At 44.3% G+C, this 22,975-nt stretch overlaps 1 protein-coding gene across 1 annotated transcript in view; it reads right to left on the bottom strand.

Moving 5' to 3' along the window:
- Positions 1 to 22,975, bottom strand: part of ABCA1 (ATP binding cassette subfamily A member 1) — a 135,020-nt gene that overhangs the window by 35,276 nt on the left and 76,769 nt on the right. The window contains exons 9-23 of the mRNA XM_053303668.1: positions 18,332 to 18,572; positions 18,000 to 18,139; positions 16,511 to 16,627; positions 10,471 to 10,659; positions 8,764 to 8,969; positions 8,245 to 8,421; positions 7,087 to 7,309; positions 6,135 to 6,356; positions 4,974 to 5,178; positions 3,469 to 3,579; positions 2,361 to 2,532; positions 2,134 to 2,265; positions 1,316 to 1,455; positions 955 to 1,092; positions 173 to 393 (exon numbers count right to left, since the gene is read on the bottom strand). Coding sequence (XP_053159643.1) covers positions 173 to 393; positions 955 to 1,092; positions 1,316 to 1,455; positions 2,134 to 2,265; positions 2,361 to 2,532; positions 3,469 to 3,579; positions 4,974 to 5,178; positions 6,135 to 6,356; positions 7,087 to 7,309; positions 8,245 to 8,421; positions 8,764 to 8,969; positions 10,471 to 10,659; positions 16,511 to 16,627; positions 18,000 to 18,139; positions 18,332 to 18,572 — 2,634 coding nt within the window. The remainder of the gene's footprint in view (positions 1 to 172; positions 394 to 954; positions 1,093 to 1,315; positions 1,456 to 2,133; positions 2,266 to 2,360; positions 2,533 to 3,468; positions 3,580 to 4,973; positions 5,179 to 6,134; positions 6,357 to 7,086; positions 7,310 to 8,244; positions 8,422 to 8,763; positions 8,970 to 10,470; positions 10,660 to 16,510; positions 16,628 to 17,999; positions 18,140 to 18,331; positions 18,573 to 22,975) is intronic.

The raw sequence follows: 22,975 nt of genomic DNA, 5'->3' as shown, positions 1-22,975 counted from the left end.
GAAGCAGATAATACTAGTCATGCTGTGGTATTACATGCTTCATTCATAGTGTTACCAGAGAGAGGAGGAGAGGGCCTGGCTCAGCAGGCTCACCAGTCTCCTCATTAAGGTGGTTTCACAAGTACAGTAATTCTGCAAGGAACTAGTCAATCAACACTGCTGAAATTGGTACCTTTTTCAGGTAAGAAACTGTGCTGCTGCTGTTTCTGCAAGAACTCAGTGAGGAGTCTACATCCTTCTTGACTAAGGTCATATAATAGCCTGTCCCCAGTTGGTTCTTCAGGAACAGCGATGACCCCACACAGCACAGTTTGCCATGAGATATTATTGCAATCCGGTCTCCGAGGATGTCTGCCTCGTCCATGTGGTGTGTGGAGAGAATGATGGTGCGGCCTGAAAACCAAGAAAACAAGCCAAGTGGCCAGTTTAGTCATCCTGCATCAGGACGTTTTCTCTAATGTGACAAATAACAGCTTGGTGCGGTTAGTTCACAGAGGGCCCTCCAGGTCAGGTCAGTAGGGGAGTCCATGCTTGCACAAAAAACATCCCAAGTTCAAGCCTTGACAGTCAAAAGGATCTCAGGGAGCAGAGTTGGGAACAACCTCTGTCTGAGGCCTTGGAGAAGCTCTGCCAGTCAGAGGAGACAACATGGATGAGATAGACTAATGATCTGACTCTGCATAAGGCAATTTCATTAGTATAGCCTTCTCCTGCACAGAAAACACTGGGAAAACAAACTCTGGAGAACTCATTTACAATTCTCTTACAGAAGAAAATGACTTTGCTGTAGAAAGCCCATTTCTTCAGTAAAAGAAAAGGTCTGTCTTTGTTATTATTTGCATTTACACATTTCACTTGTGTACACTGGAAGGCAAATATAAACAGAAGTTCTTTCCCCCCAAAGAACAGTAGTTCTTTTCCCCCCACTGGATTGCTAGAAGAAATGGTAGGTACCTTGGCGATATTTCAAAAGTAGCTCCCAGATCCCTCTGCGAGAATAAGGATCAACACCAGCCGTTGGCTCATCCAGAATGACAACTTTAGAGCCACCTACAAAGGCCAGGGCAACCGAAAGCTTTCTCTGCATGCCACCTGTGAAGCAAAGTCAGAAAGAGGATTCAACTCATGTAATCTAATATTTAACTTCATTTCCCTCCTTCATGCCCTACTTGTAGTCTTCTCAGATGCTTCTGGCTGACCACTACTGGAAACAATATGCTGGGCTAGACAGACCTTGGGTCTGATCCAGCAGGGCTCCTCTCAAGTATCTATGGCTATGCAGGCATGATGATATTGCTAGAGATGTGAAATTTACCAGAGAGTTTACTGGTCTTCGATTTGAGTTTGTGAGGCAAGCCAACGTCTATGACCATCTGTTGCATCTCCTTTTTCACCAGTTTTTCTGACAGCCCCTTCAGGCGTGCATAGAACCAAATGTGCTCCTCCACTGTCAGCCTAGGTGTGGAGGGAAACAGTCACATTTTTGGAGAGAAAACACATACATATTGTCTGTTATCTTGTCGATTTGGATAAGGGAAGTGTGATCAGGAAAACAGATTTTCTGATATGAAAACTCAAACCAGGCATGGCATGCAGATTTCAGGGAACAATTTGAGCAGAAAAAAATGGTTGGAGGTGATCATGGCAAGCTATCTAGTGCCTCCCACTCCTCCTGCAATGTCTCCACTTCAACCCACAAGTTGCTTTTATATAAAAAAAATAAGTCAAGAGAAAGATGCATACAATTGTGTGTCATGTCTAGTTCAGGCCTTTGATTTTCAAAATGGGAGAGTTAGCTTTTCCACATATTATGTTGGACATTTTATTTGGGAATTTAAAATTGGACAAGATTTTCAGCAGTCAGCTGGGTTACAGAAAACAAGCCTAATCACATTGCATGTTTAGATCAAACCTAAAAGGTTGCATTGGGGATACTGCTGAGATAATGGCAACATGGACCCAACAGGCCAGCAATGGAGTACGTTGGCATTATTGAGTGCAATGGGGCAGATCCCCCCACAAGGGGTCCTTGCAGTATAAAAGTCTACTTTCCTTAAGCACACCCCACCTATAGATGATGACTGGCATATTGTTAATTACAGACAGATACAAGGGATTCACATTGTGACTTACTCATCAAACAGGACATTATGTTGAGGACAGACACCCAGATTCTGCCGGATGGTGCTGAGTTCAGAACGGATGTCTTTGCCCAGGATGAACGCTGTGCCTGACGTTGGTGGAAATAATCCTGTCAAGATGGACCTAAATGTAACAGAAGGGAAGTTGAGTCCAAAGCAACAGAGTGCAACATGGACAATGGAGGCATTGGCTGCTTTTTTAACAATGTTGTCTCTTACATAGTGGTAGTTTTCCCAGCTCCATTGTGTCCCAGGAAAGAGGTGATTTGCCCTTCATAGAAATTCAGTGTGAGACCATCAACAGCCAGCTTCTTGCCATCACGATAAACCTTCACTAGACTCTGAATGGATACCCCAAGGCAAAGGTGACTTGGTTCCTCTTCTACACAGACTATAAAACGGAAAAGTAAATCTGCTCAGTAAAGCAGAGATTATTATATGCGTAGGCTACTTTACCACTGAGCTGGACTGCAATTGCAATAGGGATCAGAGAGGGACAGGGTGAAAACATTGTAATTTCCTGAATCCAAAGGGACACTGTTCTTGGAAACCTAACTGAAAATTGCAGGAAGCCTGATCTGTTGGAAATGTTTCTACTTCTTCTACTGAAGAAGCCTGGGGGAGATTATCTGTCATTGCTTCGGTCAAGTCAGGAGAAGTTCCCTGTTGCCTGGTAGGTTCCAGTTAGGTTTGTCTTGGCACCAACATTAAAACATAAGAACTGCCTGCCTTGCCTCTGGTCTGACGTTTTATTTCTAACAGTGGCCAGCCAGATACCTCTGGGAGCTCACAAGCATCACAAGGCATGATGGTCTTCCTCTGTTGTTTATTCCCAACACCTGGTATACAGGGGTATGTCTGTACAATAATCTGCAGCAGGTTTAGGGAGCAGAACTTCAGAATGAAGTATGCTGTTCCTGAACAGGAATCTTCCATTGAGCGACCATGGCCAATGGCCTCTGAGAAAGCTACCCTCTATTAATCTATCCAGTCCTGAAACTGTGAAGTTGCAAGCGGTAGCTATAACATCAAGAGCGCTGCTCTGCTTTATTACTACTCAATCTTGCTTCCCCTGCTTTCTATTTATCAACTCTGGCTTGGACCATTATTATTATTATTATTATTATTATTATTATTATTATTATTAATTCAATTTCTATATCGCCCTTCCAGAAATGGCTCAGGGCATTTTACACAGAGAAATAATAAATAAATAAGATGGATCCCTGTCCCCAAAGGGCTCACAATCTAAAATATCTCCTTTTGGTTTCAGCAGAAGTCCACCTGTTTCTCTCTGTGCAGCCAAGCTGGTAAATCAGTCACTTACTTTCCGATGACCCTTTACGCAGAGAAGGGAGGTACTGCTCCTCAGATTCCTCGCCACACCAATAGGACTTCATAAAGGGAAAGTACCAGGGCCTAGGAATGCCATACTGGCCTAAGCAGGAGACAAAATGGTCTGATTTAGAAGAATCACCCATAATGTTTCTGGTGTGCAAAAGGATAAGATAGTTATTGTAATATTGAATTTGGGCTTTTCTGCAAGCATTGGATCTAGCTCTGTCCCTGCTGGTCAAAAGTCCATAGCCTCCAATTGTTCCCATGGGTGATTGTGCAGGGTGCACCAAGTGTCTGAACTGAGCCAAAATATTGAAAGAGGACATCGTGTGATCACTTGTTTGTGCTGAAGGGAAGCAGAAACACCAGATGCTTTCGGTTTGTGAATCAAATTTAGAAATCCATTTCTTTTAAGCAACACTCACATTTGTTTCTAGATCTTTTGAGAACTTCCATGCGTAGCCCTGTAGACCAATTTGCCTGAATTTGGCCTGCTGTTAGATAGGCTTAGGTGGAGTGATCTACCATAATTAGCTTTTTTGCTTCTCCTTTTTGAAAGTAAAGTTGACACAAATCAACTTAGTGAAACTCAGGATGCTTGAAATCAACTTATCCAGCAATATACCCTGCAGGCAGTGGTAAAAGCAGCATCAAATGGCAGAACCAAAGCACTGTTCCAAGAAATACTTCTATTCACAGATAACTTAATAGATTCCAATAGTACAGGTTCTAGTGCAAAATCATTTTTAAAGGAGCTGGCAAGTTGGTTTGCAAAATTAGACTCTCCATCTAATAAAGTGGCATATGCCAACAAGAATGCAAATAAACTCTGTGTGTGTGTGTGTGTGTGTGTGTGTGTGTGTGTGTGTGTGTGTGTGTGTGAGAGAGAGAGAGAGAGAGAGAGAGAGAGAGAGGGAGGGAGAGAGAGAGAGAGAGAGAGAGAGAGAGAGAGAGAGAGAGAGAGAGAGAGAGAGAGAGGTGGGTGGGGTGGGGTGGGGTGGTGGTGGTGGTGGTGGTAGAACTTTCCAAAGCAAGGCATGGGTTTCCATAACTGTGCCAAACTCCTGTGCCCACTGTCCAAGTGGCCCCAGCAAGCACACATGCACTAGCCTCAATCCAGCAGCATAGCCCAGCTGTGAAACTAATGTGCGTGCACTAGCCACAGGCCTGGGACAGGGACTGGAGAAGAAGGCTGTTGGGAGGGAGGTTGCTCTGCTCTGGAATTACTGCTGGAGTGTCTACCAGACCACAACACTCCAGAATGTTCTCAGTCAATACCATGAGGGCACAGCCACTATCTCCGGCAGGTGAAAGAACCAGTCGTTGCTGCTCCTGTGAGACGTTTGTGCCTGGCAACGCTCAGAGAAGAAGTGGCAGCAGTCCCATCTATCAGAACAACTCGCTGGGGTAGGGAAGTATGGTCATGGCAAATAATGGGGTGAGCCAAATAGAGAGGAACACATTCTTCCTCAGGTTACAGTGAGGAAGACTCACCTGGAAAGACAGACTCAATATACCACGTCATAATCCCATACAGGAAACTATCAAACACCATCATTGATACAGAAGTGGTCAGGCTGAAGTGGCCTTCTTCTGGGGCTGTGCCAAAGACTTTGTCCCACTGCACCCCGATCCCCTGCTCTTCAAACAGAGAAAAGTACTCGCAGCCAAACCCAAAGGCAACAGGAGAAAGCAGGCTCTGAAGAGGAAAGATAACAATTAGCATCCTTGGCACAGTCATCAGTTATGTCTTGAATGTCAAGGAAGAAACAAACAGCTAGCAAGATAAATCCAGCCATAGTTACACACTCTAGAGCAGGGATTCTCAAACTTGGGTCCTCAGGTGTTATTGGACTTCAACTCCCATAATCCCCAGCCTCAGTGACCTTTGGTTGGGGATTATGGCAGTTGAAGTCCAATAACACCTGAGGACCCAAGTTTGAGAATCACTGCTCTAGAGTGACGGAGATCCTAAGTAAGAGCAGATTCAAGAGCTACCATGTTGGTGTCCTGAGCTTCCCATGGTACTCCAGTCATGTTTTGACCCAGATACCACGTGGATGGAGCAAATGACATGGTTCATTGCCACCTAATTATTGTTCATTCAGTATTGAGGGTGGCACTCAGGTGGTGAGGAACCATGCCATTGGCCCCATTCAATAATCCAAACACAGGGCAGGAAGGAGCCATGGAGAAGTGTCTCTTATGCCACTGCTGGTAACACATGAATTATAATCAAATCTGTTTCCATTCAAAGGTCAGCAGACTTCAACAAAGTACTTGTCAAAGCCATATACTTCAGTGCTTGAAAATTTGATTAATCCTTCGGGGCATCTAGTGAACAGATTCAGGGAATCAGACAGAGAGAGAGAGAACTGAGAGTCAAGGAAATCTTGTTGGTGGCCTTGGTGGATCAGGTTTTGACTCTTTTGCTCATCAACCCATAAAAAATCCCAGAAAGTCTGCTCAGTCTAGAGCTGCTCAACGTTGGCCCTCCTGCTATTATTGGACTACAACTCCCAAAATCCTCAGCCACAGTGGCTAATAGTAAAGGATTATGGGAGTCGTAGGCCAATATCTGCAGGAGGGCCGAAGCTGAGCAGCCCTGACCTAAACTGAGACCTTGCTGGCAGCACCACATCCACATTTACTCACCGCAAATATTTGGAGAGAGGAGCTGATGTAGTCCTCCCAGGCAACACACAGCGGATATGGTAAGTAGAAAGTAAAGTAGATGATCCCTCCACAAGCAGCTGCCAGATTGGCCCTTGAGAACAAAGTGCTGATGAGGAAGCACTGCATGATAGTCACCACAGCAAAAAAGGACAGGAAGATGAACACCACACTGGGGTCGCTGTAAGGCAGCAGGTTTCCATGCTAGATAAAGAGAAGACCAGTCATACCATCATGAAAGACTTGCACCTCTGAGCCAATTCACGCATCTCATCTAAGATTCTTTAAGTATGCAACATGTGGGGACAAGCTTGTGCTTGCAAATACATGGGCCATATGCAAACACTCACAAGGGAGCCAGGATTGGCTATGCCTCCTTACTGAATGTGCTTTTAGTATCAAATCTGAAAAGATAATATTCAGAAAATAATATTCAGAAAATAGCCAATATCTATTTAATGCTTTAGTGCAGCGATTCTCAACGTTGGGTTCCCAGATGTTATTGAACTTCAAATCCCATAATCCCCAGCCCCAGTGGCCTTTGGTTGCGGATTGTGGGAGCTGAAGTCCAATAACTTCTGGGGACCCAACTGAGAACCCCTGCTTTAGAGGATATCTCTAAAGAGTATGTCTCTTATACACTCTTTCAAGCGTATAGAGTCTTGTACACTCTTGAGTATATCTCTTACACACTTTTTAGAGGGTATTGTGCTTTAGATGTATGTGGTTTTTAATCCCCTTGTTGCAAATGGGAAGTAGCAGCTGAGAGATCATAGGTGGCCTAAGGTCACCTAGTGAATTTGTGACTGAGGTGAAATTTGTGCAGGCGATTTCCTAATCCATATGTTACATATGCGTAGTCACTGTGCTCCATCAACGGTCATGAATCAAGCATCTCACTGAGAACAGCCGTACAAAATGGAGCCAGCCTTACCTTGAGGATCAGTGTCAGGAGCCCTGCGCTCAAGAGGAGGGGGATGAGGCTGCTAACGAACCAGCTGAGCCAGAGGGTCCTGCTGTTAAGGCCCATGATCCTCATGGTCTCTTTCAGCCGGGCTTCCTTCTCATACACAATCCCCTTGACTATCAATGCCACAGAGTAAATCCAAGCCAGAGTCATGAAGAGAGGCATGGACCGGCTCATGACTTGCAGGAATCTGAAAGGAAACCAGGCCAGAGTGAGAGCTGAAGAGCAGCAGGGTCGGGACAGCCAGAAGGAAATACTTCATCACGCAACACATTTGTACAGGTTGCTGCCACAATGTGGCAATGGCTACCAGCTGCTCTGGGGTTTTGGGTTTTTTGTGTTTTTTTAAGGATTCATTCAGCCTCCATAAATTTCTCTTATCAATGGCTACGAGCCATGATAGCTAACCAAAAGTCAAGGTGCATTATATTTCTGAATTCTGGTCTGGATGCCTGGGACACGCAACAGAGGAAAACCATCTCCGCCATAGTGTCAGAGGCCTCTAGAAACATAATTTATCTTCTTCCTGTCTGGTGGTATCTTGGGTCCAAATAGTGAGGGTTGCACCAGGGAGCTTACCTGACACCATCTTATTAATTTTTTATTTGTTTTATTTATTTTTACACTTATATCCCGCTCTTCCTCCAAGGAGCTCAGAGTGGTGTACAGGGTTATTTTTATCCTCACAACAACCTTGTGAGGTAGGTTAGGCTGAGACTGGCCCAAGATTACCCAGTGAGTTTCATGGCTGAATGGAGATTCAAACTCGGGTCTTCCTGGTCCTAGTCCAACACTCTAAGCACTACACTATGCTGGCTCTCTTGGAGGCACTTTTGTACTACTGTTACCACTGGAAGTTTTTAAAGCCCTTAGATATTTTGCTCAAGTCCCTGAAAAGGTGATGGCAGTGTGGAAAGTCCCTCCAAGATGGTCCAAGCAAGCTTTGTCCTTCCTGGGCACCACCACCTTTGACCAAAAAAAGCATTACTTTGGGAACATATCTAGGAATTCTCCCAAGATGCACCATGGAGATTCGCTCCTGTCCAAGACACCAACTCTGTCCAAAAGTTGCTACCCCAAATCACGGAGTCACTCATGTCAAAAGGAATTCACAAAATCACTTACACGTCATCCACATAACAAGGGTAAGGCATCTGCTGCACATAGACACCAGTTTTCTTCTCAGAGCCTGTCAGAGACCGGATAATTGCCTGCTCTACCATGTCCTGCAAGTAAGCAAAGCCTCCCCAGACGTAGCGCATGTCTTCAAAGGGATCAGCTCGAGGACCTGGGTCCCAGTACCTACACCAAGCACACCAAAGGTTACTGTCTACTAGAAATGACCATACCTGCTCCTGCAACCATGAACTCAACAAAGTCTCTATGTTAACTTTATTTTTTAAAAATTTATATCCTGCTCTTCCTCCAAAGAGCCCAGAGCAATGTACATAGTTAAGTTTCTCCTCACAACACCCCTGTGAAGTAGGTTAAGCTGAGAGAGAAGTGAATGGCCTAGAGTCACCCAGCAAATATCATGGCTGAATGGGGATTTGAACTTGGGTCTCCCCAGTTCTGGTCTAGCACTCTAACCACTATACCACACTGGCTCTCTAGTTAAGAACTCTCCAATTAAGAACTGCTCACCCGTCCTTAATTTTGTTTGTTCTTTCCACATTGTCTATGTCCATCCGTATCTTGTACTTGACATGATGTGGCAACTTCACACTGTTAGGAGCAATTTCAGGGAAAACAACGGCTGCCCACAATTTCCTCTGTTTTAGCAGCCCCATGGATTTGTTGATCAGCTGAACCTCAGTAGGCATGGGCTCCAACTTGTCCAAATTGACACACTGCAATGAAGACACACAACTGAATCAGAAGCTGGGTTGCACTTTCTTTCGGAAGCAAGGATTTGGACAGGCATTGAAATCACAATGTCTGCTTTTACTATACATACAAATATTAGGGCTGTGCACAACCGAATTATCAGCTCAATCCTGATAATGAACCAGGCCATTCTTGAATTGTGCAAGATCAAAACAATGCATCATAATGGGGTTAGGAGACCTTATCTTTTAATGATGAGCTGGTTTCCCTGAAGATATTGGCTGCCTCCTGGGCAGTGACAGCATTTCAAATCCCTGCCTTCACTTTCCTGGTACAGGAAAATCATTCCTATAGTTATAGGGCACAGCCATTCCACACACACACACACACACACACACACACACACACACACACACACACACACACACACCAGTAATGGATCAGGAAAAGGAGGCAATGTCATCTCATGTTTCCTTTCCTGGTGCATTGTAGGGGCATACCAGGCTAGGAAAGGAGGGGGAGGGGTCTAAAAGCTGCAGTTGCTGCCGCTCAGACAATTTCTTCAAAGAAGGTAGCTGTTCATAAAATGTAAGCCCCCCCTGCCCAATAATATTTGATACAAAACCGATACAAATACGACAAATATGTATATACCGCTTTTCAACAAAAGTTCCCAAAGTGGTTTACATGGATATAAGTAAATAAATAAAATGGCTCCCTGCCCCCAAAGGGCTCACCATCTTAAAAACAACAACAAAAAACAAACACCATGACAGACACCAGCTACAACCATGGGTGGGATGCTGGGGATGGATAGGGCCAGTTGCTCTCTCCCTGCTACATAATACAATTTGGTATTGCATGAAATGGTTTGCTGGCATTGGAGACAATGCATAGTGTGCGGACGTATGTGTGTAATTCCCCCAACCAATTATGGAGAGGCCATAACTCAGTGGTAAAGCCCATGCATTGTATGGAGAACGTCCCAGGCTCCTTCCTTAGCATCTCCACTCAAACAAGGATCTTAGTTAGCAGGACAGGGGAAGACCTTGGCTTGCGATCCTGATGAGCTGCTGCCCAATGGAAGAGACCAGTCCTGGAGTGGATGGGTCAGTGGTTTGACTTGTAATAAGGCAGCTTCATATGCCCACTGTAAGGAGGCAGCTTCATAGCCATATCCTCATGGGTTCTACAGGAACTTCAGCCTTCTGGAGCCATTGTATCTTACAGAGCACCTCTTTCTGTATGTGTGGAGTTTTTGGTTTTTGCTGTGTTCAAACTATGGGGTCTATTGCTAGGGCCTTCTTGACTACAGTGCTCTGTCTTGGGAATTTCCTCTTCAGGAAAGCCTGCTTGGCTGACTTTGCCTTCAGTTTATACTACCAACTACCTAGCATTTTATTTCTGAATTGTCTTGGGCAGGGGGCGGGGAAGAATAGCCTGCAGGAATAAAGACAAAACCTTGCCTTAAATTAAAACAAACAAACAAACAAACAAACAAGTCCAATAAAACAAGGGACTCACTTCCATGAAGCGCGAAATAGTCAGAATAGCGTGGTCTGTCTCGTTGTAAGCATCCCTCCAGGTGTAAGTGGAGCCATTCACTGGATGAACATCGTCTGGGTTCTTTGCCAGGAACAGGGAGACATCCTCAGCAGTCCAGCCTGAACTTTCCAAAAGAGAGTTCCAGAGGTCCTTGCTCTTCAGTAATGTCTAATGTTATGAACAGGGTGAAAACGCTCAGTTAAATTGACCCTGAAGCAAGGGAAAGTGTATCAGTAGCATTTTACAGAGCTATTGTCTAACTTTCAGCTTGAAGCTCAAACTCAGGCTTATTGTTACTACACCAGTATTAGTAACATAGTAGCATAGGCAAGAAACCTAAACAGCTGCTTAGTCATTACTGGAAAATACAAACACAGTATCACTGAGTTTTCATTTTAAAAAACAACAATTTTTAGCCCTCATGAATACAACTGCCAACATTTCCTTCAGGATCCCTGTAGTATATGCAACAGAATGCTTGTGCACAGGACACTTTAGGAAACCAGGATATTGTTGCTACCTTTTCCCAGAATTCAGGTTCAGTAAGATAGACTGCTTTTGATTTAGCTATGTGTGTTGCTCTTCTGGACAGGTCTGCACTGGTTGTAACCTAACTCTTAGCATCTGGTTGTGAGAAATTGAATTATTTCCTCATTAGCCGGAGGCAGCACAATTGCAGCAGTCCTGCTTCCAGGATGGAGATAGATGGATAAGGAGAGAGAGAGAGAGAGAGAGAGAGAGAGAGAAATAGAGAGACAGAGAAATAGAGAGATAGATATACATACATACATACATACTCACATACTCACTCTCCATCCTGGAAGCAGGACTGCTGCAACTGTGTTGCATGTATCTATCTCTGTCTCTATATCTGTCTATCTCTATCTGCATCTTCACTCCTCCGCTCCCTTCATCAAACAGCACTTTGTCATGTACTGACATTTTGGTAAGCTGAACCCTAGTCAGTGAGACTCTGATAAGTAGACCACGCATGGTCCCCTTCAGCAACATCTGATTCGGGAAGGATACTCAACTGAAGTCTCATCAGGATCCTTGGGAAGCACCTGGACAAATGACTCCTTCTAGTGTGTGCCCCTTCCTGGTAAATAGCCAAGCTGCACATTCAGAAATACCACACCATATAGCCCTACTTCCTTGTATGTGCTGAATACGAAGTATGAATATTTATAGACCAGTCTTCAACCAAAGTTCCCAAAATGGTTTGCATAGAAAAAAACACCACACATATATAAGATGGTCCCCTTTGCCCAAAGGGCTCACAATCTAAAAAGAAACATACCAGCAACAGCCACTGGAGGGATGCTGTGCTGGGGTTGGATAGGGCCAGTTGCTCTCCCCCTGATAAATATAAGAGAATCACCACTACAGTTGGGGGAAGAATTGCTAGAGAAGGATAGTCTCTTATGTAGGTATCTCCCAGCATTTAGTAAACCAGGACACGACAAGGGTTCTAGTCTAGCCTTCTCTTTGACATGCTGGCTAACCACATGCCAAGAGGGGCTTTTAGGAGCTAGGGGAAGTATTCAAATGTGCAGTTCCCCATCTGGATCCTTAAGTGCTCCAGTCACAGCAGAGCTCTGATCCCTCCTGGGACGTATCTACTAAATAAGGTTTAAACGGAATTGAGTGAGATAAACATCTATGTGATACAAGAAGATACAACTACATCCTCATTTGGACCATTTCCATTTTTGCTGCAGCAGGTGGCAGCCTTGTACAGCATCTCTGGAAAAAATCAATACTGTACTGTAACTAGAAGTAAACAAGCAAGCCACTACTGAACACTGGAGAAGATTCAGAGAAGAAAGAAACTGTTTCAGCCAGTAGGCCATTGTTAAACAGAAGTAACCAATCAAACTGGCATTAAATTTCTAGCACAGGATCACTGAACTACATGAAGCCAAGAACGGATGCACACACAGTAAATTACAGGACACTAAATCTGAAGGCAGCAGGCAATAAACATATTTTGCTCTGTACAATAAACAGGAAGTTGATGTGGCATCTTCCACTTACAAAAAAACCCTATAATCTGTATTCCTGAAAACCCCAACTATGCAGAAAAATATTGGGATTTTAAAAAAAAACAACACCTAAGAAGGGAGGGCAAAGAAACAAACATTGAAAGATTGGGGGCTACCCATGCATGTTGATGTCTTGCTGCAATGAAATTCTGGCAGGATGAAGGCACAATACAGCCGCACAAGCGGCCATTAGGCTGATGAGAAGCCTTACACCCTCTTCTGCTCTTCAGTACTCAGGCGTAAGGCTGGCGGCCAGCCCCAATTTTCCTGTAACACGACAGGGTGGGGAGTAATCCACCCCCCCGCCACACACTGCTAAAGGAAAGTTTTGGCAGCCAGCCCTGATCTTAAGAGAGTTAGCACTGCTATACTCTTGTGCTATAGAACAAAGCAGTAAATTTGGGAAGGGGAGTGGGGGGGAAAGGACATTCTTTATCTTCCCTCTCTTCCCAAAACATGATCCCTTGTTCTACAGCACTAGAGCTATAGGTTTGTTGCTGGCTGCTCAGCCACCTCTCAGATACATCATGGAAAGCATTTATGCTGTCCCACCAGCTCTGTTCTACTTCGACGCAAACCACAACATGTTTTTGCAGCACTCACTTGTCTTCCATATTATTAACCTGTGGGCAATGGGATAGGAAGGAAGATCTATAAAACTGACATTAACCAGCTTGGGGAAAGGTTATCCACCAGAAAGCCTGGCTTGCATCCTTCCGCGATCATAACATCACACAGTGTACTTTGTCTTCTGAAGACAGACAAAAAGGTCTACCATCAGAGAATCTGCAACCTGCTGTCCCCTGCTGAAATCTGCCCCACTGTCACAACTTGACTATTTGAACTTTGAAGGGCTGCCAAATGTTTCTGATGAGAGAGCTGGCCAGAAAGTTGTTGTTTCCTGACAGGCCAACAATGTGATGCTCTTCTCACATGCTCCAGTTCCACAAGGTCTCTGCTTTCACATAGTGTCTGAATCTCACAGAGTCAAGGCAAACTCACTCAGACTCTATGAGAAAGCAGAGGCTTTAACCAAATTGCTATGTTGTCCATCTGGATTTGAACAGGCTGTTAAGATCTTGAATGACAAATAGAGCATCCTGAAATTTAGAAGCTATGGGGAACATTTTCTTCTTCTGTCCAGACATTTTAGGCTTCAGGATCATTTAAGTATTTGCTTCCCCCTTTACTTCCAGACTGGGTGACCATTTTACCACACACTTGCACCTGGACTCTTTCCAGACTAGACCCTACAACGGGGCCAGGACATATCTCGGAAGTGTGCTTCCACACTTCCTGCATTGTGACACTGCAGTCCCTATGCGGACAGCAGGGTGCCGTTCACATTTCCAATGCCTCGTTGCAAACTTAATCGCTGCGATATAGAGCTAGGATGTCGTATATCCAGTGTAAAAAAGTTGCTGTTTTTTCAAGTTGTTAGTTGCTGCAAGACTGCTCCCCCTGCTGTTTACAATCCGAATGTGACTTGCCCAAATGGAGGCATTTTGCTGCTGATGAGCAACTAGTCTGGAAAGAGCCCTGGTGTGTAGTATAAATCTCCCTACTACTTGGTTGAATGATACAGAGGGTAGATACCAAGAGCCATTTATGAAGCAGTAATTTCCCGCAGGATGCATGTAGCTAATTGTGTATGTAACTAGTTGGGAAGTTATATAGGTAATCATTTGACTACATCTCTGCACCTGAGAGATAAAAGTTCTTAAGGGATGATATAGATGACTAAGCTACCCCAGGGTTTGACAGCTCATCCCAGGGTGGTTTGGCCATTTGTACGGGCTCTCTAAATCCCCTCACCACATAGTACCTCTATGGTAAAATTGGGCAACTGTATCTATCCAGACAGCCAGTACAAAAGAACTCACCTGGGGCCACTTGTTAACTGTATAGACTTACATGATCCACTTACCAAAAGGTCATACACAAACCTTGGTAAGTTGCCACTTGGTTGAAAGACAGTGGCTCCCATTCTCTGTACAGTTCCAGGTACAGTTGTGCAAGTGTGCTGTTTTCACAAACCCCAAAACTGCACAAACTGAGTGGCACAACAGTGAAGGCATTCTATACAAGGGCTTCACTCTCATACAACTGTGCAGTTTTTGCATTTGTGCAAACAACACTCTTGCACAATTGTGCACATGTTCAGTTACAAAGTGTATGGAACTTTGTGCAGTACGTGAGCCAGAATGTAGACCCATAAGCAAGTGAAGCTAGTACCCTACATTATTATTTTTTTAAAAAATGGTGGAGGTGCATCAAAGAGGAAAATATTTCCTTCTGTGGCTTCTGCCTGCTACATTTGAATGTTTCCTTCACTACATTTGAATGTCTGGTGAGTCAAAATTTTCTTCCAGGGAAAAAACTGCCACACTATGTCACCACAAGATACTCCTCTCTGGCTTCACTTTTTGTATGTCATTTCACTCTGAAGTATGGATGAATCTCTCTCTCTATTCACCCCATCCTTCCTAGAAGGAGCTTAGAGCAGGGATTCCCAACCTGTGGTACTCCAGATATTTGCTCCCATCATCCTCAGGGACAATTTATCGTGGCTGGGGGTGATGGAAGTTTGTAGTTCGGCAACCTCTGGGGTACCACAGATTGGGAGCCCCTGGCTTAGAATGACTTTTGTCCTCACAAAAGGGAAGAAGCTGAAGGAGCTTTTGTCCTCACAAAAGGCCACAGAGGAGCTGTTTCCTAGCAGGGGCACAGCCATTCTTCCACATGCTCCAGTCCCATCGTATCTCTGCTTTCTCCTAGACAAAGTGAGTGGTGGCCTACTGAACTGCATGAATGGGTGAAACCCTTGTCTCCAAGCCCACGTCCAGCACCCAAGCCACTAGGCCACACTAGTTCTCCAGTACCCAACAGCAGAGTTGACGTTGCGCTGGAAGCGTCATAGAGAGAACTATGTACAATCCTAAAGGCTCCTATATAATGTATTGTTATCCCCACTGCAAATGAAAATATCACTCGTTTTCACAAAGCTGGGTAGTGGCTGCTGGGAGACCTACACCCGTTTCCTGCATTATAACTGGTGAGGTAAGACTTAATCACATTGTTCTCTAGCTCGGGGCCCCATGTAATGTGATTATAGCAATGCTCTGCATAACAGAATGTGAAGCCTGCCTGTACTTGAATATCCCCTCGTTTCACATTCATCTGGGCTGTGTCCTTGATAGGTGTACGCTCACAGTAGTCTGTGGAAAGAGCATGCAGGGTTGGTTTATGCAGCAGTCAGGATCTGCCCCGGTTGTGCACAGCACGTTGTGCACTGGAATAGGTGCAGAAGAGGGCAACCAAAATGATCAGGGGCCTGGAGCACCTTCCTTATGAGGCTAGGCTACAGCATCTGGGGCTCTTTACCTTGGAAAAGAGGCAACTAAGGGGAGACATGATTGAGGTGTATAAAATTATGCATGGAGTGCAGAGGGTAGACAGAGAGAAATTTCTCTCTCATACAACACTAGAACCAGGGATCACCCCATGAAACTGAAGGTCTTGACATTTAGGGCCGACAAGAGGAAATACTTTTCCACACAGCACATAATTATTCTATGGAATTCCTTGCCATGGGATGTGGTGATGGCCCCCAGCTTGGATGGCTTTAAAAGGGGCTTAGACAGATTCATGGTGGACAAGTCTATCAATGGCTTCTAGTCTGGTGGCTGTGGGCCATCTGCAGGCCATCTTTAGCATTTCAGGAAATCACTGAGGTAAGAGCGGTGGCTGAGAGCTTCTCCGTCCCAGGACGCTGTCACGTTGCACAGGCCTAGAAGTCCTGTACAAGCAGCCTGTCACAGGACATGAGCCACTGCGCTGACATGCACATACCAGCTTGAGGCCAAAGTGCCAATAGAGCACTAAAATAAACAGATCTAAGTCATTTCTTGTAAACAGGCTTCTGGAGAGCTGTCCAGCATTATCTGAGAAACAAGAAGTTATGGCATACTGACCCGGACCAGATCCATTTCCTGGCTTTCCTCCATGAAAGTTCTTATCTTTGGTCTTATCTCTTCCCACATCCCTCCGAGATCACGGAAGACACTTAGCTCCTGGAATGTCTTGTTTACCTGCCAGGATAGTGAAAGGGGCAAAGGTAACACCAAAACCAGAAAGCCAGCGGAACAGACTAAGAACAGCAACTCCCAGATTTCTGTCCTAAGAACTGGCCCTGCCTTTGTCCCTCAAGAATTCACAGCCCATCATTTCATTCTGGAGTTTAGAATGGCAATTGCAACCTTGCTTATTTGCTCTAATGGTCCTTGGGCAACTACTTGGATTATCAACTGTGCTACTTAAGTGGAGAACTCATGGATGTTAGCTGGAGTTCCAGTATAGCATATCAGTGTAGGATCTGCCAGGGGGACAGCTGACCATATAAATGTAGGATTCAGCCTGTCACTGGAAATGTCTTCTTATTGGTGGGCAGTGCTGCCCTCCCCACATTTCCCAGTCCACCCAAAGCAAAAAAAAAAAAAAAAGGTCAACAATAGATGCATGCCCTGAAGAACTATTGCTAAATATATGAAACTGCCTTAGACCATTAGTCCTTCTAGCCCATACTGAAGTTGTTCACACGACTGTTTCTAGGGTGGGGGATGGGAGGCAGGTTGAGCCTACCTTCCCTGCCCCCCCGACAATCACAGATCCAATGTGTGGCGTGTGGCTTGCGCATGCACATGATCCGTGCTGCTGAGCAGTACGGCTCTCTGGAGGAGAGGAAAATGAAGCCTGGCCTCCAGATATCCCTTAATGCACCACACAAAGAGTGCAGTGCATTGAGGGATTTCCCCTCAAGCTGGGCACTCTAGGAGCCCAGCTCTGTTTCTGATTGGATTGCCTGCACCCTGAGCAGACATGCGACCCCAGACCTGGGTAATAGAGTGCATTCATGCCCATTTACCCAGGTAAAAGACCGAGTAAAGAAACTCAGGCTACCCAGGGAAGCAGCCTGGGGACCAGTCCCAATCCTAGCGCTTCATATGAGCAGCCCTACCCAAGGTCGGGCTGCCCAAGCCTGGGCAGGGCTTCTCGTGTGAACAGCCTCATTGTCTACTCCGACTGGCAGTGGCACAGAGCATGCTCTTTTCTGGCAGAGCTACCTGGGACCCTTTAACTCAGGGCTGCTCAACTTCGGCCCTCCAGCAGATGTTGGCCTACAATTCCCACAATCCCTGGCTATTACCTACTGTGGCTGGGGATTATGAGAGTTGTAGTCCAAAAACAGCTGGGGGGCCTAAGTTGAGCAGGCCTGCGAAGGGACTGTGCCTGAGACCTGCGCACTAGCTATGGCCTTCCCTCAATACACACACCGAGTTTTTCTGCTCCATCTTATGCAGGTATTGTTAGGAGTCAAATGAGTAGACATTTGAGAAATACAAAGATGTGTTTTCTTCTTCCTTTGAGTGATGTGGAACTGGAATAGGGTTTTAGGGATCTTACCTCAGACATGACCATCCTCGTTGCTGGTGTGTCAGGTGTGTACAAGACCTTCCCAACAAGCAAAGGCTTCAGGGCTCTCCAAATAATTCGGAAACGTGGTCTGGACTCCAGATTCTTCATTAAGCCATTGCAGTAGGGTGCTTTCAAGGACAAGTGAAAGACATGGTGAGAGATGCTCTAGATGTACAGCATAGCCCACACCCAGGACAGGCACAGCCCATCTCAGCCATGTTCTGTTTTTTCTGCAGCCTCTAAAACGAAAGGGGTGGTACTCTGATGATCTGCCCCAATCAGAAGCTGGAATAAAACACAGCCTGTCTCACCCTACTTACTTGTGGAGTTGTCATAGAAATCAGCAGCATCTTCGTCAGTGTTGTTGCCACCAAAGAGAGCTTTGTAATTGTTGTCTTCATACCAATTGAGAGACTTGATCTGGAGTCCCCCTCCTTCGGGGTGTCCGCAAACAATCCGAGAGACTGCTTGGAAAATTTCTGTAGCAGAATTGGTGGTGTTGACATGGTTCAAGAACAACACCTCCTGCCTCATGTCACTCCAGCTTTTCATGCTCCCTAGCTGCATGAAAAGAAGTGGAAATTTTCATGAATACTCATGCTTCTCAATTCATTCATTCATTCATTCATTCATTCAATTTATATACCACCCTTCCAAAATGGCTTTTCCCATTCACATTGGAAAAGTAACTGCGGGTTCAAATTCACACCATCTCCCAAGGATGTTCATAATGTACATTATATATTAAAAAGTTATTGGTTCAAAAAGCAATACAAATGGAAAACTATGCATTAAAAAACATTTCAGATAAAAGTTAAGCTGCAATACAACAATGGAACTTTCCCTTATAATCCTATCATATGGACTGTACATAATGCTGTCATACGGGCCTTCTCCATTGCTGCCCTGAGGCTTTGGAACACACTCCCTGCTGAAATAAGAGCCTCCCCATCTCTTACAACTTTTAAAAAGGCAGTCAAGGCACATTTGTTCACCAAGGCTTTTAATTAGATACTGTTTTTAATAGTTTGATGGTTTTTTAGTAGTTTTACCTTGTTTTATATTGTAAATTGTTGTAATGTTTTAACCTTTTTATTTGCTATTTTTATTGTATTGTTGTAAACCACCCAGAGACTTGTGTTTTGGACGGTATACAAATATGTTAAATAAAGAAGTAAGTAAGTAAGGACTGTACATTAAGAAGTAACATTCTCCGGTGTATTGATCTACAGTCATTCGTCCAGGAGAAAAGAAATGTTACATCTAAACTGGTGCATGTTGTTTCAAGATTTCAAAAGGCATTTATGATCTACTAGCAAAATGCTCATCATTATGACAGATAAGAGACCTGTTTCACACAATCATTCAAATCTAGGTTTAATATGGCTTACCAACATTAGTATGATGGTGTGAACCCATGCTAAGGTGGTTTATGGCCTGAGATGAATCTGAGATTCCCACCTTGGCATGGGTTCACAGCATCATGCTAATGTTGGTAACCCACATTAAACCTGGATTCGAACAATTGTGTGAACAAGGACAGAGTGTGTTGTCTTGGTTTCACAGAACTCAGCAGGCGCTATTAATGAACAAACCCATTTTCTGTCTGGATTGCTCACATCTCTTCATTTGCAAAGCCTCACCCTGGCTTCTGCTTCTTTGTAAAGCCAGAGGGACAAACAAGATGCCCTATTTTTTCCTATTCAGAAGCGGCTATAGAGGCCCAATTCGGCTTGGGACTGCAACATGGGGAGGGAGGTTACTCTTTGCCTGCTGTGCCAATTTGCCAACTTAAATTATCCCTTGAAGCTGTGATTATCAGCAGAGGGGAAAGCTTACTTTCTGTGGCTAATCACAGCTTCAGAGGGAGGGAGTTTGGATCAGGGCCACCATGTGAAAAGAAACGCTTAGACCCTGCCCTTCTGTGCTGTGGGCTCAGTGAAACTGGAAGATATTGGAAGTGTGAATGATTGGAAATGTGCCATTTTAAAAAAGGAACCTGGGGTGCAGGCCCCCTCAAATACAGGGTACAGTTAGGAAGTATACTACAGCACTACCTCAGTATTCATGGGGGTTCCTTTCTCTGTATTTAACACAGTTAAGGCGACCGCAAATACCAAGTTACTAAGTCTATGGGTTTGTGGGGGTTAGGTTCCCAGAGGTCTGAAAAACTGCATTAAAAACAACAAAAAATGGCCCCAAAGGGTGAAATAACATGCCCTCCCATGGTCCGCGGGCCTCCAGAGAGCCAACTCTGCCACCCCAGAACTTTTTAATGAAACAAACCACAAAATGGCTCTGTTTGACAAAATGGCAGCTGGAAATTATCTCTGAGGTCATTTCTGGCCATCTCCAAACCATGGATATGTGAATTTAACCCTTTCTATGCCATTTTTTCCATGTATGCCAAGGTTGGGTGTCAATTACCCAACCGTGCAAACACAGAACCACAGATGCTGGATCCGCATACAGCGAGGTCTACCTGTACTGTATGTCACTGAACATAATGTGTTAATAACTGTATGTTACATAGACAGATAGATAACATGCACACACTGTAAACAGATTGTACATGTGTTGAACATAATGTGTGAATAGAGCTAGAGACAAACAGCATTCAGGCATTCAGCCAGTTCTGTCATCTTGGCTGACTTTATCCAATACCTTCTTTTAAAAGGAGGAAGGAAAATAACCAAGGTCTTTAGGGGAAACTGACACAGTTGGTATGACTGGATGGGAGCTGAAAACAGTTCTAGAAGAGAGTGCACCAAGTGTTTGCCCTGAATGACAGCACTCGAGGCAATGGGCTCATGTCCCATGGTGTTAGGCTCAAAAGCTGGGGTTTCCATTTGATTTCCTTTATTCTGCTCTGCTGTTTGTATTTTGGAAAACATTTCTTGAAAATCAATGCAAACTAGGGTTGTCGCCCAGTAAAAGAAATCATGAGGTCAGTTTGGACAATACTTTGCCCTATTGGTCCATCCCACATGATAAAGATGTGAGTGCACCATAATTGTGCAACATGTCCCCACCCCACAATCAGGGCACCTTAAATTTAATAGAGTAATTGACATTAATAATTTACATCTGCACAACTGTGCCTATAAATAAACAATGGGGTTTTTTGGAGGGGGGCATTGGGCAAATTTCAGGCTATATTAGTCATGACTATTAAGACCCATTGAGATTGATGGTTAGTCACGACTAACCTGTCTGATTTCAGTGGTGCTTAGCCATGACTATCTAGATTGGATATTGCCCATGCTTTCTATGTTCTTAGATTATGTATCCCATGTCACAGTGGGATTCATCTTAAAAGAGACATTCTGTACTTTGTGTAAGGGTGAAAAACTCTTCAAAGACTGAACCTGCAACCTACAGCTGGTGGATATACTTATATTAAAATCAATTAACAATGGTTTTTTAATGTGCTGCCCAACTCATCAGGGACACCGTTTTAGTCAGTCAAAACATTTGATTTGCTAAGAAGAGCAGCAAAACCAAACAAAATGAGCACTTTCCTCCCTTGGTCTAGCCAAGGCCTTACAGAGGCACCTAAACCCTAAGAGGGAGAGAACCCTGATCAACCTCTTGGGGAGGGAGTGAATGCCACAAAACTAGGGCAACCCTTAAGAAAGCCCTGCCCATGTTTAGACATCCTTTTAAATGTAAAAGGAGGTGCATATTAAATAAAATGCTGAAGGGATAATGATGGGTTATCATCATGTTTCTAATACTGTTCCAGACTTTTTGTTTGCTTGCTTAAAACAACTTTTTTTAAATTAGGGCTGCAATCAATGTTTTAGTCCATAAGTAGGTTAGGTTAATTCAATGAAAGCTTCATAAAATGTGGTACAAGTAACTGCTTCTGTCCGCAGCTGCCCAATTTACCAGTTTTCGATAGGCAGGCTGGTTAAGGTTGCCACCTGGCCATGATTTTTAAAATAGTTTTAAAGCCCCATGCTAAGCCTCATGCTAAGCTTTGGAAACAGGCCATGTAAAATTTGCATACATTTAAATAGATGTGCATATGCATATTGACTTTGTTGCCTCGCTCCTCCACAGACAGATGGCAGCCCTACTATCTCAATGCCCACCTCACCTAGGGAGACCAAATGAAGGAATTAAGCTTCCATTCCTCCATGCTGTTCCTCACAAAGAATTTACCAAGCGACAAGATAAACAGCAGTTCTTGGTCAAACCGTTAAGTTACGGGTGATTTTCATGCTATGCAGAGTGCAAAGCGGGGAAAACTGCCTTCGTTTGGAACATGAATAAGGCTGGAAAACGACTGCCTGGAAAAACTACCAATAAAAAGTCGTGTTCCTCAGTGAGACTGTTTTACAGCCACATCAGCAAAGGGAATGTCACATGGCTTCAATTATTATTACTTCTTCTTCTCTTTTAACCGCAGACCAAAAAAAAAAAAAGGAATGAAACACGATCAAGGTTCAAATGATGTAACAGGAAACAGCTGTACTCAGAAAGTTTAAGGCCCCCTCCCACCCAGCCCCTGCAAAAAAAAAAAAAAGAAATCGCTGCAGTTTCATCTTGATTCCAACTAGATTTTTCTTTTAATTTCCACTTTCCATCCAAGGAGAGTGCTTCAGGTTCTAGAAGTAGAGCAACACCCACACCCCCGGAAATGAAGCATCTGGAGCTTCCAAAGAAAAAGAGGTTCAGAGAGGGCGTGCTCTTCTCTCTTTGGCTCTGCTTCCTTTGGAGAAGTAAAATTCTCAGCAACCTCACATGACCCAAGATGGCTCAGCTGAGAGGTTACTATAGTTCAGGACATAAAGATTCTGCCACTGGTGGGCAGCAGAAAACAAAAAAGAACAATAGGAGTACTTGATTTCTTTTTTTCAATGTTTGTTTGAATCAGCAGCTTTCAAAATGAGAAGAAAACAATTTTTAGCATGGTCAAAAAGTACTTTCTATAAAAGGTCAGCACAGAGAGAGCCCAT

Source organism: Hemicordylus capensis, chromosome 2 (genome assembly GCF_027244095.1).
Source record: "Hemicordylus capensis ecotype Gifberg chromosome 2, rHemCap1.1.pri, whole genome shotgun sequence".
Classification (NCBI taxonomy): Eukaryota; Metazoa; Chordata; class Lepidosauria; order Squamata; family Cordylidae; genus Hemicordylus; species Hemicordylus capensis.
The sequence above is the reverse complement of the archived record's forward strand: the minus strand, read 5'-3'. Positions and strand labels throughout refer to the sequence as shown.